Source organism: Diorhabda sublineata, chromosome 8 (assembly GCF_026230105.1).
Source record: "Diorhabda sublineata isolate icDioSubl1.1 chromosome 8, icDioSubl1.1, whole genome shotgun sequence".
Taxonomy (NCBI): domain Eukaryota; kingdom Metazoa; phylum Arthropoda; class Insecta; order Coleoptera; family Chrysomelidae; genus Diorhabda; species Diorhabda sublineata.
This window is the reverse complement of record NC_079481.1, coordinates 7,984,824-7,997,213: the sequence shown is the minus strand read 5'-3', so window position 1 is coordinate 7,997,213 and position 12,390 is coordinate 7,984,824. Positions and strand designations below refer to the sequence as shown.

The 12,390-nt window shown below is 34.1% G+C and overlaps 1 protein-coding gene across 5 annotated transcripts in view; it reads right to left on the bottom strand.

Moving 5' to 3' along the window:
- Nucleotides 1–1,924: 1,924 nt before the first annotated feature.
- LOC130447468 (Ig-like and fibronectin type-III domain-containing protein 2) overlaps nt 1,925–12,390 on the bottom strand; it is a 206,141-nt gene continuing 195,675 nt past the window's right edge. For 4 of the 5 annotated variants that reach the window (XM_056784302.1, XM_056784299.1, XM_056784300.1 and 1 more), the window contains exons 11-20: nt 11,205–11,532; nt 10,978–11,153; nt 10,783–10,921; nt 9,655–9,787; nt 9,395–9,587; nt 7,555–7,801; nt 6,882–7,488; nt 6,613–6,815; nt 5,395–5,696; nt 1,925–4,362 (exon numbers count right to left, since the gene is read on the bottom strand). In XM_056784302.1, the coding sequence (XP_056640280.1) occupies nt 4,165–4,362; nt 5,395–5,696; nt 6,613–6,815; nt 6,882–7,488; nt 7,555–7,801; nt 9,395–9,587; nt 9,655–9,787; nt 10,783–10,921; nt 10,978–11,153; nt 11,205–11,532 (2,526 nt within the window). In that variant the 3' untranslated portion in view covers nt 1,925–4,164. The remainder of the gene's footprint in view (nt 4,363–5,394; nt 5,697–6,612; nt 6,816–6,881; nt 7,489–7,554; nt 7,802–9,394; nt 9,588–9,654; nt 9,788–10,782; nt 10,922–10,977; nt 11,154–11,204; nt 11,533–12,390) is intronic. The other variant, XM_056784303.1, reaches the window with a different exon arrangement.

Here is a 12,390-nt window from a genome sequence, read left to right as displayed (position 1 = left end):
TTGAAGACGGCATTGAGAAACTTGTCCACAAAAATGACAAATGTCTCAATCTCTTGTAGGGGGCTTTATTATACCATGTATCCTATTTATAGCTTTGAAAATAATAAGGAAACTTTCATATGGGGCTCATTTATAGGCATTGGAAATCATATTTTCAAATTTATTTGTAGGAGTGGCATTTCAAACTCAAAACTATCCAAATTGCGCTAACATAAAGTCGTTTCCCAATTGCGTGTTGAAACCGGGAGAAAAATACAGACATACGATTAAATACAAATTTTGGATTAGACCAGGGAATCCTAGTAAATGGGTTATGAAAATGGAGAAGGATATTGCGGAATTGAAAAGAAAATTGGAGTCTCAAATTGTTTAATTTCCTTTTTTGTTTTTTTATAAAAAAAAATTGTTAGTTTTAATTGAGTTCATTAGAATTTTAACAAATGCGTTCGTCTACTTATTTCAGTTGGACTATTAATTGATAGTAGCAAAAATCGTATTTAAAAATTGAAAATATGTATACAGGATGATTTTTTTCACTGCACAATATTTTTAATACCTTGTAATTATAACAAATACCTGCAGAACACTTTTTGACAAAAAATTTTGTTTGTTTTGGTGTTTTAAATAGATGTTTTATCATTTTTATTATTATAATCATAAATTTTGCATTTGAAATCCTAGTTGTTGAGTTTTCCTATAACAGAAGTTCTCAAAATTCAAATTCCAGCAGCAATACACCATTGAAGACCTAAGTCAAGATCGATTTGTATAATACCTGTATTTTTCTAGGGATTTTGAACAAATTGAATCAGTAGTTTTGTTTAATATTACTAAATTAGAATTCTTAGTGATTCATCTATTTCTACGTGTTTCCTAAGGTCAAATCTACATTAAAAGGAAAATTGAAACTGTGCTGCGGATCCTAAAGAAAATGACAGACCAAGACTGCACTGTTTCGAACAATACAGTGATATAAGATACAGTCTCTCTTCAATAGCCGCGCTTTGTATATCTTTTAACAACTGATTTTGTATCGTATTTTCAGCAGAACCTGGACTCAACCGTCTTTGATACGATCCCAAAGTCTAAGTAGTAGTTTTGGGGATGGTGTCCAAGCGATAGTTAGTTTGTTCTCATCCTGCATCTGTTCTATTTTGAACTGAACACACTGTTTATAATAATACTACACCGACACTTAGAATTATACTATCTGACGCTCGTTTCGATCACCAAGTTATCATCTTCAGAGACTGGAATATCAAACCTCTATTTAATCTGGTTTGAAATCAATTTTTTTAACTGTTATTTTAGTTATTGGATGTTTGAGGCACCCAGTATCATAATTGCGATTCTTAGACCTTTTGATTATGTTTATGCTTCTAAAAGTTCTTGATTTTAGGTCTCTTTTGATTTAAAATTAGGTTCTTCCATAATTTTTTGATAACAGGTAAAAATTTTATGTCTTCATTATATAAAAAGTTCGCATAAAAGTCGCCAGTAATAGTTTTTTTCTTTTTCAAGATGGTCGACGAAAATTATTCCAAAAAATCCGACGTCATGACCTTTCTTGGAGATGGAAAGATGTTTGTTTCCTTTGGAGCCGATTCTTCCTTTGTAGCCCATTTTTTTGATGGTCATTTTGTTCCGGATGTGAAGTGATAAACACACGGTTAATCCATGGTGCAAAAACTTCGCCAAACAATCAATAGAAACATCTTGTCGATGCTGTTCACTATTGATGGCTGCCAAACAAATACTAAACAACATGGTGTCTTCAAACTTGAGAAATCTATTGTATAAATTGTGTGTTTTCTAATACAGTCGTAATTTTCAAGTAATTACCTTTATTTTTACTACTGGTACATTCCATATTCGTACCAGGAAGTGACCATAAGCAGAAATGGGAAAATAAAACAACAAATTCTATTTGGTTGTGATAAATTTTATTACTATGACACTAAATATATTTTACAAATTGTTAGAAATTATGTACAAACGAAAATGATATAAATTTCTACACATGGAATCGATAGTTTCATTAACAATAATTTTTCAAGGCACATTTAAATGTACTTAATATATTAATATCAGTACACAAATAATTCCTCACGATTAGTCGACTATTATTACATTCCATTTTTTTTTGGCATTTTTCACGTAATATTTAAAGAAAAAGATCATATAAATGTGACAGTAGAACCGAAAAATTTACGATCTAATCTAGTTCCTTATTGTATATTTTATGTTTTTTACAAAAAAGTTATTGGGGGCTTACAAATAAAAGTTAACAGAACAATATGACTTGCTCAACTCCTCCTCCTCCGTTTGCAGACGATACAACAGTTATTTCATTAAATAAAAATCCAATTTGAGCATCAGATTATCTTCAAAACCATCTAATACTTATGGAATCCTGGCTCAAAAAAATGAAAACAGATAAATCAAACCAGATTACGTGTACCACAAATAATAGCGATTGTCTTTAAGTTTTCTATGGACAGATGGAAAAGAGATTGAAAGAGTCTTCAAACAAGCAATTCAAGTATTTCAATCCAAAACTCTCTGTTATTAGAACTAACGCAAACTAATGTCATCATCATCATCATCGTCATCATCATCAAGCCTTTCAATCCTTTGGATTATGGTTATGGCCATCGCTTTTAGCGCTTCAAAATTCTTTTTTGACATGGATTATTCCTCGTTTTCTATTTTTGTTTTCTTTATAGTTTATCGTTTGTCTTGGCTGCCGATGTTCAAGCAAATAATCAACACTTTGTTGAAGATGGAACTAAAATAAAAAGACTAATGACCCGTAGATTTGTAAGATAAACTCGTTGTTACTCAACAAAAGTTTATCATAAAAACTGAGTAAATTCCAAATCATTTCCATGCTTGACCGATTCTTGTACCATAGGTTCTCATCAGATGAAATTCTTGGGGAAGACTTTGTTTCCTGCTTTCTTTTCCGGGTTGTTTACAACGGTGGAATATCTCTCTCTACTTTAACAATTTTTTCATCGTTTATTATAACAAGATGGTGTAAATATAAGACTTGATCAATTTATTCGGTACTTGGAACCATTCTTATCAGTGATTTGGTCATATTAACTCCAAATAACTTATTTTTTACTTGATAAGTTTCGTGAACGAATACGAAGCATATGATAAAATTAGAAGAATCAAATATAGGGCAGATCAATAGCTTGAAATACCTTGAAATATTGCAGCAAGAGATAAATAAGCGAACGGGAGCAGCTGGAAGATTATTCAATGCAATTAAAACACAGTTTCTGTCCCAAAAAGGAAGAGACATGGACAAAGAAAAAATCGAAATACAAAGTAAATAATTGAGATTTATAAGAAAAATAGTTGATAAATCAAGATACGACGAGATAAGGAATAGCGCTATAAAAGGAAATTTGAATTTGAAACAAAATCGGCGAAGGACAATTAAAATTATTTGGTTATGTTATGACAATGGAAGAAAAACGATTAATATAGAAGAATAAAACGAGTTATTTCTAATTTCTAAAGGTTCGTACCTTTTGAAATTAACAGAATTGATTGAGGGACGTCCTGTATATATCAGAAGAAACTTTGTTGCATTGCTGGTGATATAAAAATAATTGTATTCTAATATTTCACATTTAAATGATCTCAAAGTGAAATAAATCGGATCAAAAATATCTTAAAAGGTGCTATCTTATTTTTTTCCTAATTTTTTTTGTTCTGTATATGAAAACCCCAATTTCGCGGTTTTTGTAATAAAATATTGCAATCTAGTTATCCACATCTCGAACTTGTGTGCGAATATTCAATACCTAGATACCTACAACTTATTCTTTTCCCTAATCTAATTTTTCTTGTTGTCCCACAACTTATTGGTATTAAAAAATCACATTTTTTTTTATAATGAAAAACAAACTAACAGTTATACTACGCTACTGAGGTATTGTGAAAATGTTAAAAATGAAACTTGTACAATACCTAAAATATAATAAATTTCCAAAGGCAGTTGTTATTACCCGGAAAATTTACCGCCCTTTCACCCGATCAATCAATTAACTGCCTCGAAATTTCCCTTCAAATTATCTATTTACTATCACAATATGTGAAACACTTTTAGAACCTAGACTCTACGCCTTGCTCTTCGGAATCCTCATACTAGGGTTTCAATCTCTTGAAACCCGCTCCGTCTTGTCCTAATTTCAGCTCTTCGTATAGAGTAGGATTCACTTCTTGTTGAGCCGGTACTTGTAAAACTTCGTTTTTCCAACCTACATCACCCGATGACGACGATACAGATATACCGTTAGCGTTACCGTTAGACAGGTGCGTGGTTTCCGTTTCCCTTTGAGGAACCTATACCAAATAACGAAATTTTTTATACAGCTCATCCTAAGTTCTCTAAATAAACACACAAATCTTAATCATCTTAATCTCAGTATCAGTATAATGGGGCTTATCTCCATGAATCATCAACGTTTTTGATAATATTAAAAAATAATTTATTTACGATCAAATTTCATTACAAGCAGATTGAATATAAAAAAATACAGTACATAGATAAACTTCACGAAAATAACCTATTCGAAATCTAATTTACATTCTATTTTTTATGAAGCCTATTGGCCTAGATATTGGATATTTCTTTGCCAGTGATTTTAGTACCTTAAACTACAAAAAAAAACAATCGCAGCCCTACCAATATTTCTCGTGAATCTACATGGTATCCGTTCCTCTGTTAATTTTAGATGTCGAGTTTATGATTTCCCATAAACAGACCTATACATCACAACCGAGAAATATGAAGCAACTCTTAGAATCCACAGAAATGACAATCAAGAATATTTTACGTGTGAGAATGCTCCCAGAAGTACCAAGTCTGACCTAAAGATGGCAGTAGTTGCTTCATGAAGCCCCATCTCATACATCCGTTACCGCAGTGACCAAAATTAGTTTTGAATTGCTACCTCATACACTCTATTCGCCAGATTTAGCCCCCTCGGTTTATTTTCTGTTCCCTGACTAGAAAAAATTGGCTAGATGGTGAAAAAGATTTTCCAACAATGAAGAGGTGATCGCTGTTTTAAGAAGCTTGATCTCTGTGTAGAGTATTTTGAGTTAAAAGTAGATTACGTTGAAAAATAATTGTTTTTGTTGGACCAGGTACTTCTGGAACCATCCTCGTAGCTCCTTGCCACTAGATTCGATATTCCTCAAACCGTACGTACAACTCCATGTCATTTCAATCAATTATGACAGATTTTTGAGTAATTTTCAATATATGAGTATCCCAAGTGAGGCTATGATCATAAAATAAATTATCAAGAGGTAACTGCTAAACGAATGGACTATAATAATGAACGCAACGGTTTTTTACATGATATTTACCTGTATATGATCCATATTGACCTCTCTCAAATAACTAGGATTTTCGAAAGCGATGCCGTTAGAATTTTTGATCCCCAACATTTTTCTCGTTCTCATGAACCAAACGGCGCCGGCAAAAATCGCAGCAACCACTATTAGAGCTAAAACTACGGCTATTATAACACCCACGTGACCGTCGTGACCTTCTTGACTAGCGGCAGAAGTTATATATTTATCGCTCATGGTAAATCTCAATGGTTCCGTTAAAACCGAAGTACCTCTACTGTTTCCGGCTTTTACCACCACCGAATACGTAGCACCAGCTAAAACGGATTAAAAATTGAAAGAAAAATATAAAATGTAATACCAAGAAGCAACGGAGAGGAAATTAGGTAAACTAGAAAATGAGGTAAAGCTTGAAGAAGCATGGAAAAAATTAACGTATGAAGAAGAGAAGAAGGAAGGACGATAAAAAGAAGGAAAAGGAAAGATGAGAATATGAAAATTATATTGAAAATTGGAAGGAAGAGAATTTGAAGGCGTAGTAAATCATAGTCAAGACAAAAATTGAAGAATCATAAAAGAAAATACAGAAACAATTAGAAAATAACTATAAAGACAATAGTAGAAACTTTTGGGACAAAATCAAAACAATGGAAGGAAGGAAAGGAGGAGAGAAGGCATAGTAAATCATAGTCAAGACAAAAATTGAACAATCAAAAAAGAAAATACGGAAACAATTAACAAATAACTATAAAGACAATAGTAGAAATTTTTTGGGACAAAATCAAAACAATGGAAACAAGGAAAAGAAGGAAAATAAGTAGAATAGTAGAAAAAGGAACATTAAAAGTAAAGTAAAAGATATATTAGAGACATGGAAGGAATTATTAGATGAAAAATTCACCTACAAAAATAAAAACTTGACAAGACAAGACTGAAGATATTCATACGATTACAGGCAAAAGAGAGGATCAAGGATGAAGAACTAGAAGAAGCGATAGGGACAACCAAAATAGGGAAAGCGTGTAAAGGAGACAGTATGGAAGTGGAAATGATAAAATATTTAGAACAAAATACCCAGAAACTGGGGAGAAAAAAAAAGAAAACTACAGAGTAAAATGTTTATAAGAATATGAGAAAAGGGAGAAAAAAGATGTACAAAACCTTGACTACAAGTAGTTGCAGATGAATGAAATAGGGTATAAAGAAGAAATATATAAATATATATAATTTCACCTTTTAGATCTTGAAATTTGATATTTGTTAATGCAGTGTCTTCTTTAAAATTTTCTTTACTCTGCGAATCAGTCGCTTTCACCATCACCCTGTATAATTCGACTGTGTTCGGATTTTTCGTCGGTGGATCCCAGTTTATACTAACCGTATGCGAATCTATAAAATCGACGTGGACGTTCTGTGGAGGTCCGGGTAGTTTATCCCTGAAATAGAAATGTTTTTATTTATTATTCCTAATTATCGGAAAGTTTTGTTTCTTATTGGCATACCTTCCTTCGTGGAAACAACTGATGATCTGCTTGGTATGCGTCAAAATACAAGCTTTGTTATTCAATACCGATTCTCCTCTACACCAATCCAAACACCTTCTCGAAACGTTACGTTGAGCACAACAATTCCTGTGATCAGATCCGTCGCTGGCGCATTTCATCAATTTCCCGAAATCCTGTATACATTCCAACCTATCGATAACGGCGTCTATATCTAAATAAAACGAACAAGCGTCCATGCAAGTACTAGTGACGTTTTGTTCGATACAACATTGCGTTAAGTTATTGATCGAAGCTAAATTTCTTATTCGTACTGATACCGGTTGAGTCGAACTACCGAAAGCGTTTTCGGCGTGACAGTAATAATCACCGACATCAGAATCAGTGATTTGTTTTATGGTGAGTTGCATTAAATATTTATCGTCTTCGTCTCTAATTTGTTTGGTAGATATATCGTATTTACCACCTTGGATAACTGGGGTGCGGTCCTCGTGGTTCCTCCAAAAAATCATCTTTGGTTCCGGTTGGGCTTCCACTTTACATTCCAGCGTTACAGAATCCCCTAAAGTAGTCATAGTTATACCGCTAGCTTGAATATGAGGACCGTCTATATTGATAAAAAAAATTAATTACAAGTACAACAGTTGAAAATAAAAATATGTCGTAGACTTACGACTTATTATGATTTTTCTTGACGCCTGCATAGGAGTACCGTAACCGTTATCCGCGTAACAAGATATTTGGTCCATGTCTTTAGTGACGTTATGTATGACTGTTACCATATGACGTGTAGTTTCCTGTCTCACCAGTCTTCCGGAAATATACAAGGAAATCGTAGGCATCGGAGTACCCATAGCTATGCAAAGTATCGTCATGCTACTACCTTCTATCACTAGATTTATAGGATGTACCGTGGGAGGCTGGAAAACGTTCATTTATATTAAAAACCAAAGTTTAGTAGACTCTTCCAATAGAGAAAATCTTAATGGAGAAGAAAGTATTTCAGCAATTGAAACTAATCAAAGACAAAGAACGAAAAGCTAGTTTACAAACTGGAATTACTAAGAGTATCTGAGTTTAAATACCCATTCGATAGGAATTGACAGCTGACTGATATCACTAATATTCCATTAGAGCAACCAGAAACATCCCCAGACACTAGTAATTCCAACGAAGAGGATCCCATATCCATCACTAATTTAACTGTAGTTGAAAACAGCGTTCGGGCTTCCTTCCATCTACGAAACAATCATCAGCAGTCCCAAGCCATCGACCAACTTTGATCCAGATGCTAGCAAGTCCGCGGATTCAAGATTCTTTCAATGAAATTAAAGTTAGAGACAAAGAACAAAATTAAATCAGAATGGAAGAGAACAAAAGGAACGAAATTGGTACGAAACTAGTTTAGAAACTGCAATTACTAAAGGTATTTGGGTTTAAACGCCCATCCGACAGGAATATCTTTCCTGAACTGGATCATTTGGCGGCTGACATGACCAATTTTCCATTAAAGGAACCAAAAACTTCCTCAAATACTATCGATTTCAACGAAGAGGATCCCATATCCGTCGCTGATTTAACTGTAGCTGAAAGCAGCGTTTCAATTTGCAATTTAGCATCAAGAGCATCGACGGGCTACCATCTACGAAACAATCATCAGCAGTCCCAAGCCATCGACCAGATGCTAGCAAGTCCACGGACTTCAAGATTCTTTCAATGAAATTAAAGTTAACAGCCTTAGGCCCAATCAAAGACAAAGAACACAATTAAATCAGAATGGAAGAGAAAAAAAGGAACGAAATTGGTACGAAACTAGTTTAGAAACTGCAATTACTAAAGGTATTTGGGTTTAAGCGCCCATCCGACAGGAATATCTTTCCTGAATTGGGTCATTTGGCGGCTGACATGACCAATTTTCCATTAAAGGAACTAAAAACTTCCTCAAATACTATCGATTTCAACGAAGAGGATTCCATATCCGTCGCTGATTTAACTGTAGCTGGAAGCAGAGTTTCAATTTACAATTCAGTATCAAGAGAATCCACGGGCTCTACTCATCTACGAAAAAATGTGTAAAAAAGGAAAATTTCAACATAAAATTGCTGTCGAAGAAAAATATATGAAAACTGACTTTGAAACTGCAATAGAAGAAGCAGAGAAAGAGATCAAAAGTGGAGAAGTCAAAGGAAAGTAAGCCAGAACAAAGGAAATGATAACGCTGCTATTCCAGACTGTTCAGAGGCCTATGTATGTGATTGGTGTCAGATATTTAAAACAGAGATTGCGTTTATAGGTGAACCAATACAAATAATACTTGTACAAAGATTTGATAATATTTTGTTAATTTTTTTTTTGAGAAATAAATTCGTTTCAAGTATCTTTTCGAATATATAACGAAAAACACACTCAACTAACGCGAACGATCAGGATTTCAGTTGTGAAACTTCTACAAGAGGCTTAACATCAAAACCTCTTTTTGCTTTCAACCTGGAACTTCATTAAAAATTACTTACTTCAACAAAAGCCGGATAAGCGGGATCAGTCCAAGCTATCAGAGTCTCCGAGGGCATGCTAACTCCTTTATCGGATACTGCTTGAATATAAACGATATACTGAGTGTTCGGATTCAAGCTATTGATCATATACGATGTAACTGATACATTTTTAATGTGGAAACTTTCTTCAGTTGTCGATTTATGGAAAACTCTGAAAAAAATTATCGTTAATACAAACGGACTATGAAATACGAAAAGAATCAACTATATTAGTTTACCTATATGTGATCAAATCAGAAGGATGACTGAATTCTGGTGGTTGCCAAGTGATCGTAACCCACGTGGCGCTGTGACTAGCAACTGCTAACGAATGAGGCGGAGACGTAACTCCGTTCACCCATTTCGAATCACCTAAAACCAAAATATAATTTCATCAAATTTATACTACCACTACAAAAGTTGTGAGTACGAAGAACAACAACTTAGAACGGTCAATCCTGAATCATATATCAGCATTTGTTTGCCAAAAGATCGGGGAAACTAATCGGTCTCGTTCTCCACCAAGACATAGCAGTTCAAACAAAAACGGTTTTTGAACAGTCAGTGAATAGTCAGTGAACAGTATTTGTTTTTGTTTAGTACCGCGCGATGTATTATTATTAGTATGAACTTTCATAAAACATTTGATTTATCGTTCTGTAAAGTTATCTTGAAGTGGATCTTGGCACACACAGCTGATCGAGCAGATAGAGCGCTTGGATTAGTACAGGTAGAAGTCAGAACAACGATACGCGATTAAATTTTACGTGAAACTTGAGAAAACACTACCGGAGATTTTCACAATGTTTCAGGATACTCTTGGCGATAAATTTCTCTTGAAATCCTTGTTGACCAGGTAGCGAAATGAATGTCAAACATTCTCTGAATTTCAGGACAAATCGTTATCATTAAATTTCACAATCAAGTGCTACGAAGATTTGAGTAAAGGGTCACTGCATCAAACCGGAGATCAAGGATTCTTGAAAGCTCCACCACGGACTTCCTCGTCGACTACTGGACAAATGACAAGATAGGCGTCAGACTTTAACCGATTTACAACCCCGATTGGTACCATTTGGACTCTTCCATAGATTAGTAAACTGATGTTTGACAGTTGACTTGGATGTATTTAAAATTGAAAAGTTTGCTTTAGACATTCATTTTAAGTATAGGTCTTTCCAAGAGATTTCTCCACTCTAGGTTTGTATGTTTTTTCCATGACTACATTTACTCTGTATAAATTTATTGTAAATAGTATCTTGAAATTGAAATAACGTCACATGATCTAATAATTTATCGTCCTGTCAGCTGTCAAAATGAAATTGCTACTCAGGGGCACCAACCCACTACACAGAAACAAAACTTACCAGTTTTAGTCATCTTTATAACAATAATTGAAGATGGTAACGAAGTGCCTTCTTCATTTTTGGATACCACGAATACATGGTACATTTGATTCTCTTCTAAACCAGTCAAAGTTGCAGTAGTTAGAGACGTATTTAAGCTCTAAAATAAAAATGAATAGTTTATTATTAAAGTTGTAATTAACAATTTGTTTTTACCTTATCCAATTTAGAAAGAGTCTCATACATAGAGGTATTATCAACTTTCTGATAATAAACTATATAATCCGTTACATTTGTCGAATTATCCGGAGCATTCCATTCTAGTAGAAGAGTATGTTCATCGACAACAACACCGTGAAGTCCCGATATCGGACCCGGTAGTTTCCCGGCACCTTAAAATTTACTTATTTCAATATTGAATAACAATTAGGGTACAAATTTACCTTCTTCGAAACATTGAACAATGTTACCTATGTAAGGTACACAGCTTGTTGTAGCCGAAGCGAAGGAATTTAATAGAACTCCGTTACAAACTGGTAAACATCCAGACGGAACTCCACGTCTATGACAACACGTAGCGTGATTTCTACCACCAGCGGCGCATTTTATTATTTTCTGGAATTCTCCTTTGCAAACGCCTGCTAGCGCTTTGATATCCGTCATGTTTGCGTCGTATGAGCATAGAGGAAGACATACAGAATTAATTTGAGCTTCTACACAACACGCCGTTACATTGTAGGTCAACGATTCTTCGATCTTTTCTTCGATTAACTGAAAATAAAATATTCAGTAGAAGAAATTGGGATTGAATACTTCTAATGTGAACGTAACCTTTCAAAAACAGCAATTATATCTGTCCTAGGTATTTGTCAAACTTTCTTATTGTTACAACTGTTGATACATCCAGTCCATTTTGACAATATTTGACATTTTGACGTGAAAAAATATTCTCAGTTTATAACTAAATTCTAATTGAAAATGGAAACAGGTAAATTAAAGGATGATTATTACGAGTCGCCAAGGCAATCAATTAAAAGTAGCTCTCACGCTGTTCCTAAGGTAAATTTAAAGAAAAAATCGTAAAATTTTATGTTAGGTTTATAATTTTGATGCAATTTCCACGTGTGTCAATTTTTACAACATAGCGGATGTGAACGTTGAAACTGTGCATCCAGAAAGGCCACAGAAGCGTGTTTCAATACAAGGACTTGCAACAAAGGCCATAAAATCGTCACATAATCGATATACTGCAAGAACTTGCAATAGAGACCATATAATTGCCTTATATCTAGATATATGATGGAAGGACTTGCAGCAAAGACTATAGAATCGTCTCATAATCGATATGATGCAAGGAATTGCAGCAAATGCCATAGAATTGCCTTATATCTAGATATATGATGGAAGGACTTGCAGCAATGGCCATAGAATCGTCTCATAATCGATATGCTGCAAGAACTTGCAATAGAGGCCATAGAATTGCCTTATATCTAGATATATGATGGAAGGACTTGCAGCAAATGCCATAGAATCGTCTCATAATCGATATGCTGCAAAAACTTGAAAATTTAGGCCATGGAATTGCCTTATATCTAGATATATGATGGAAGGACTTGCAGCAAAGGCGAT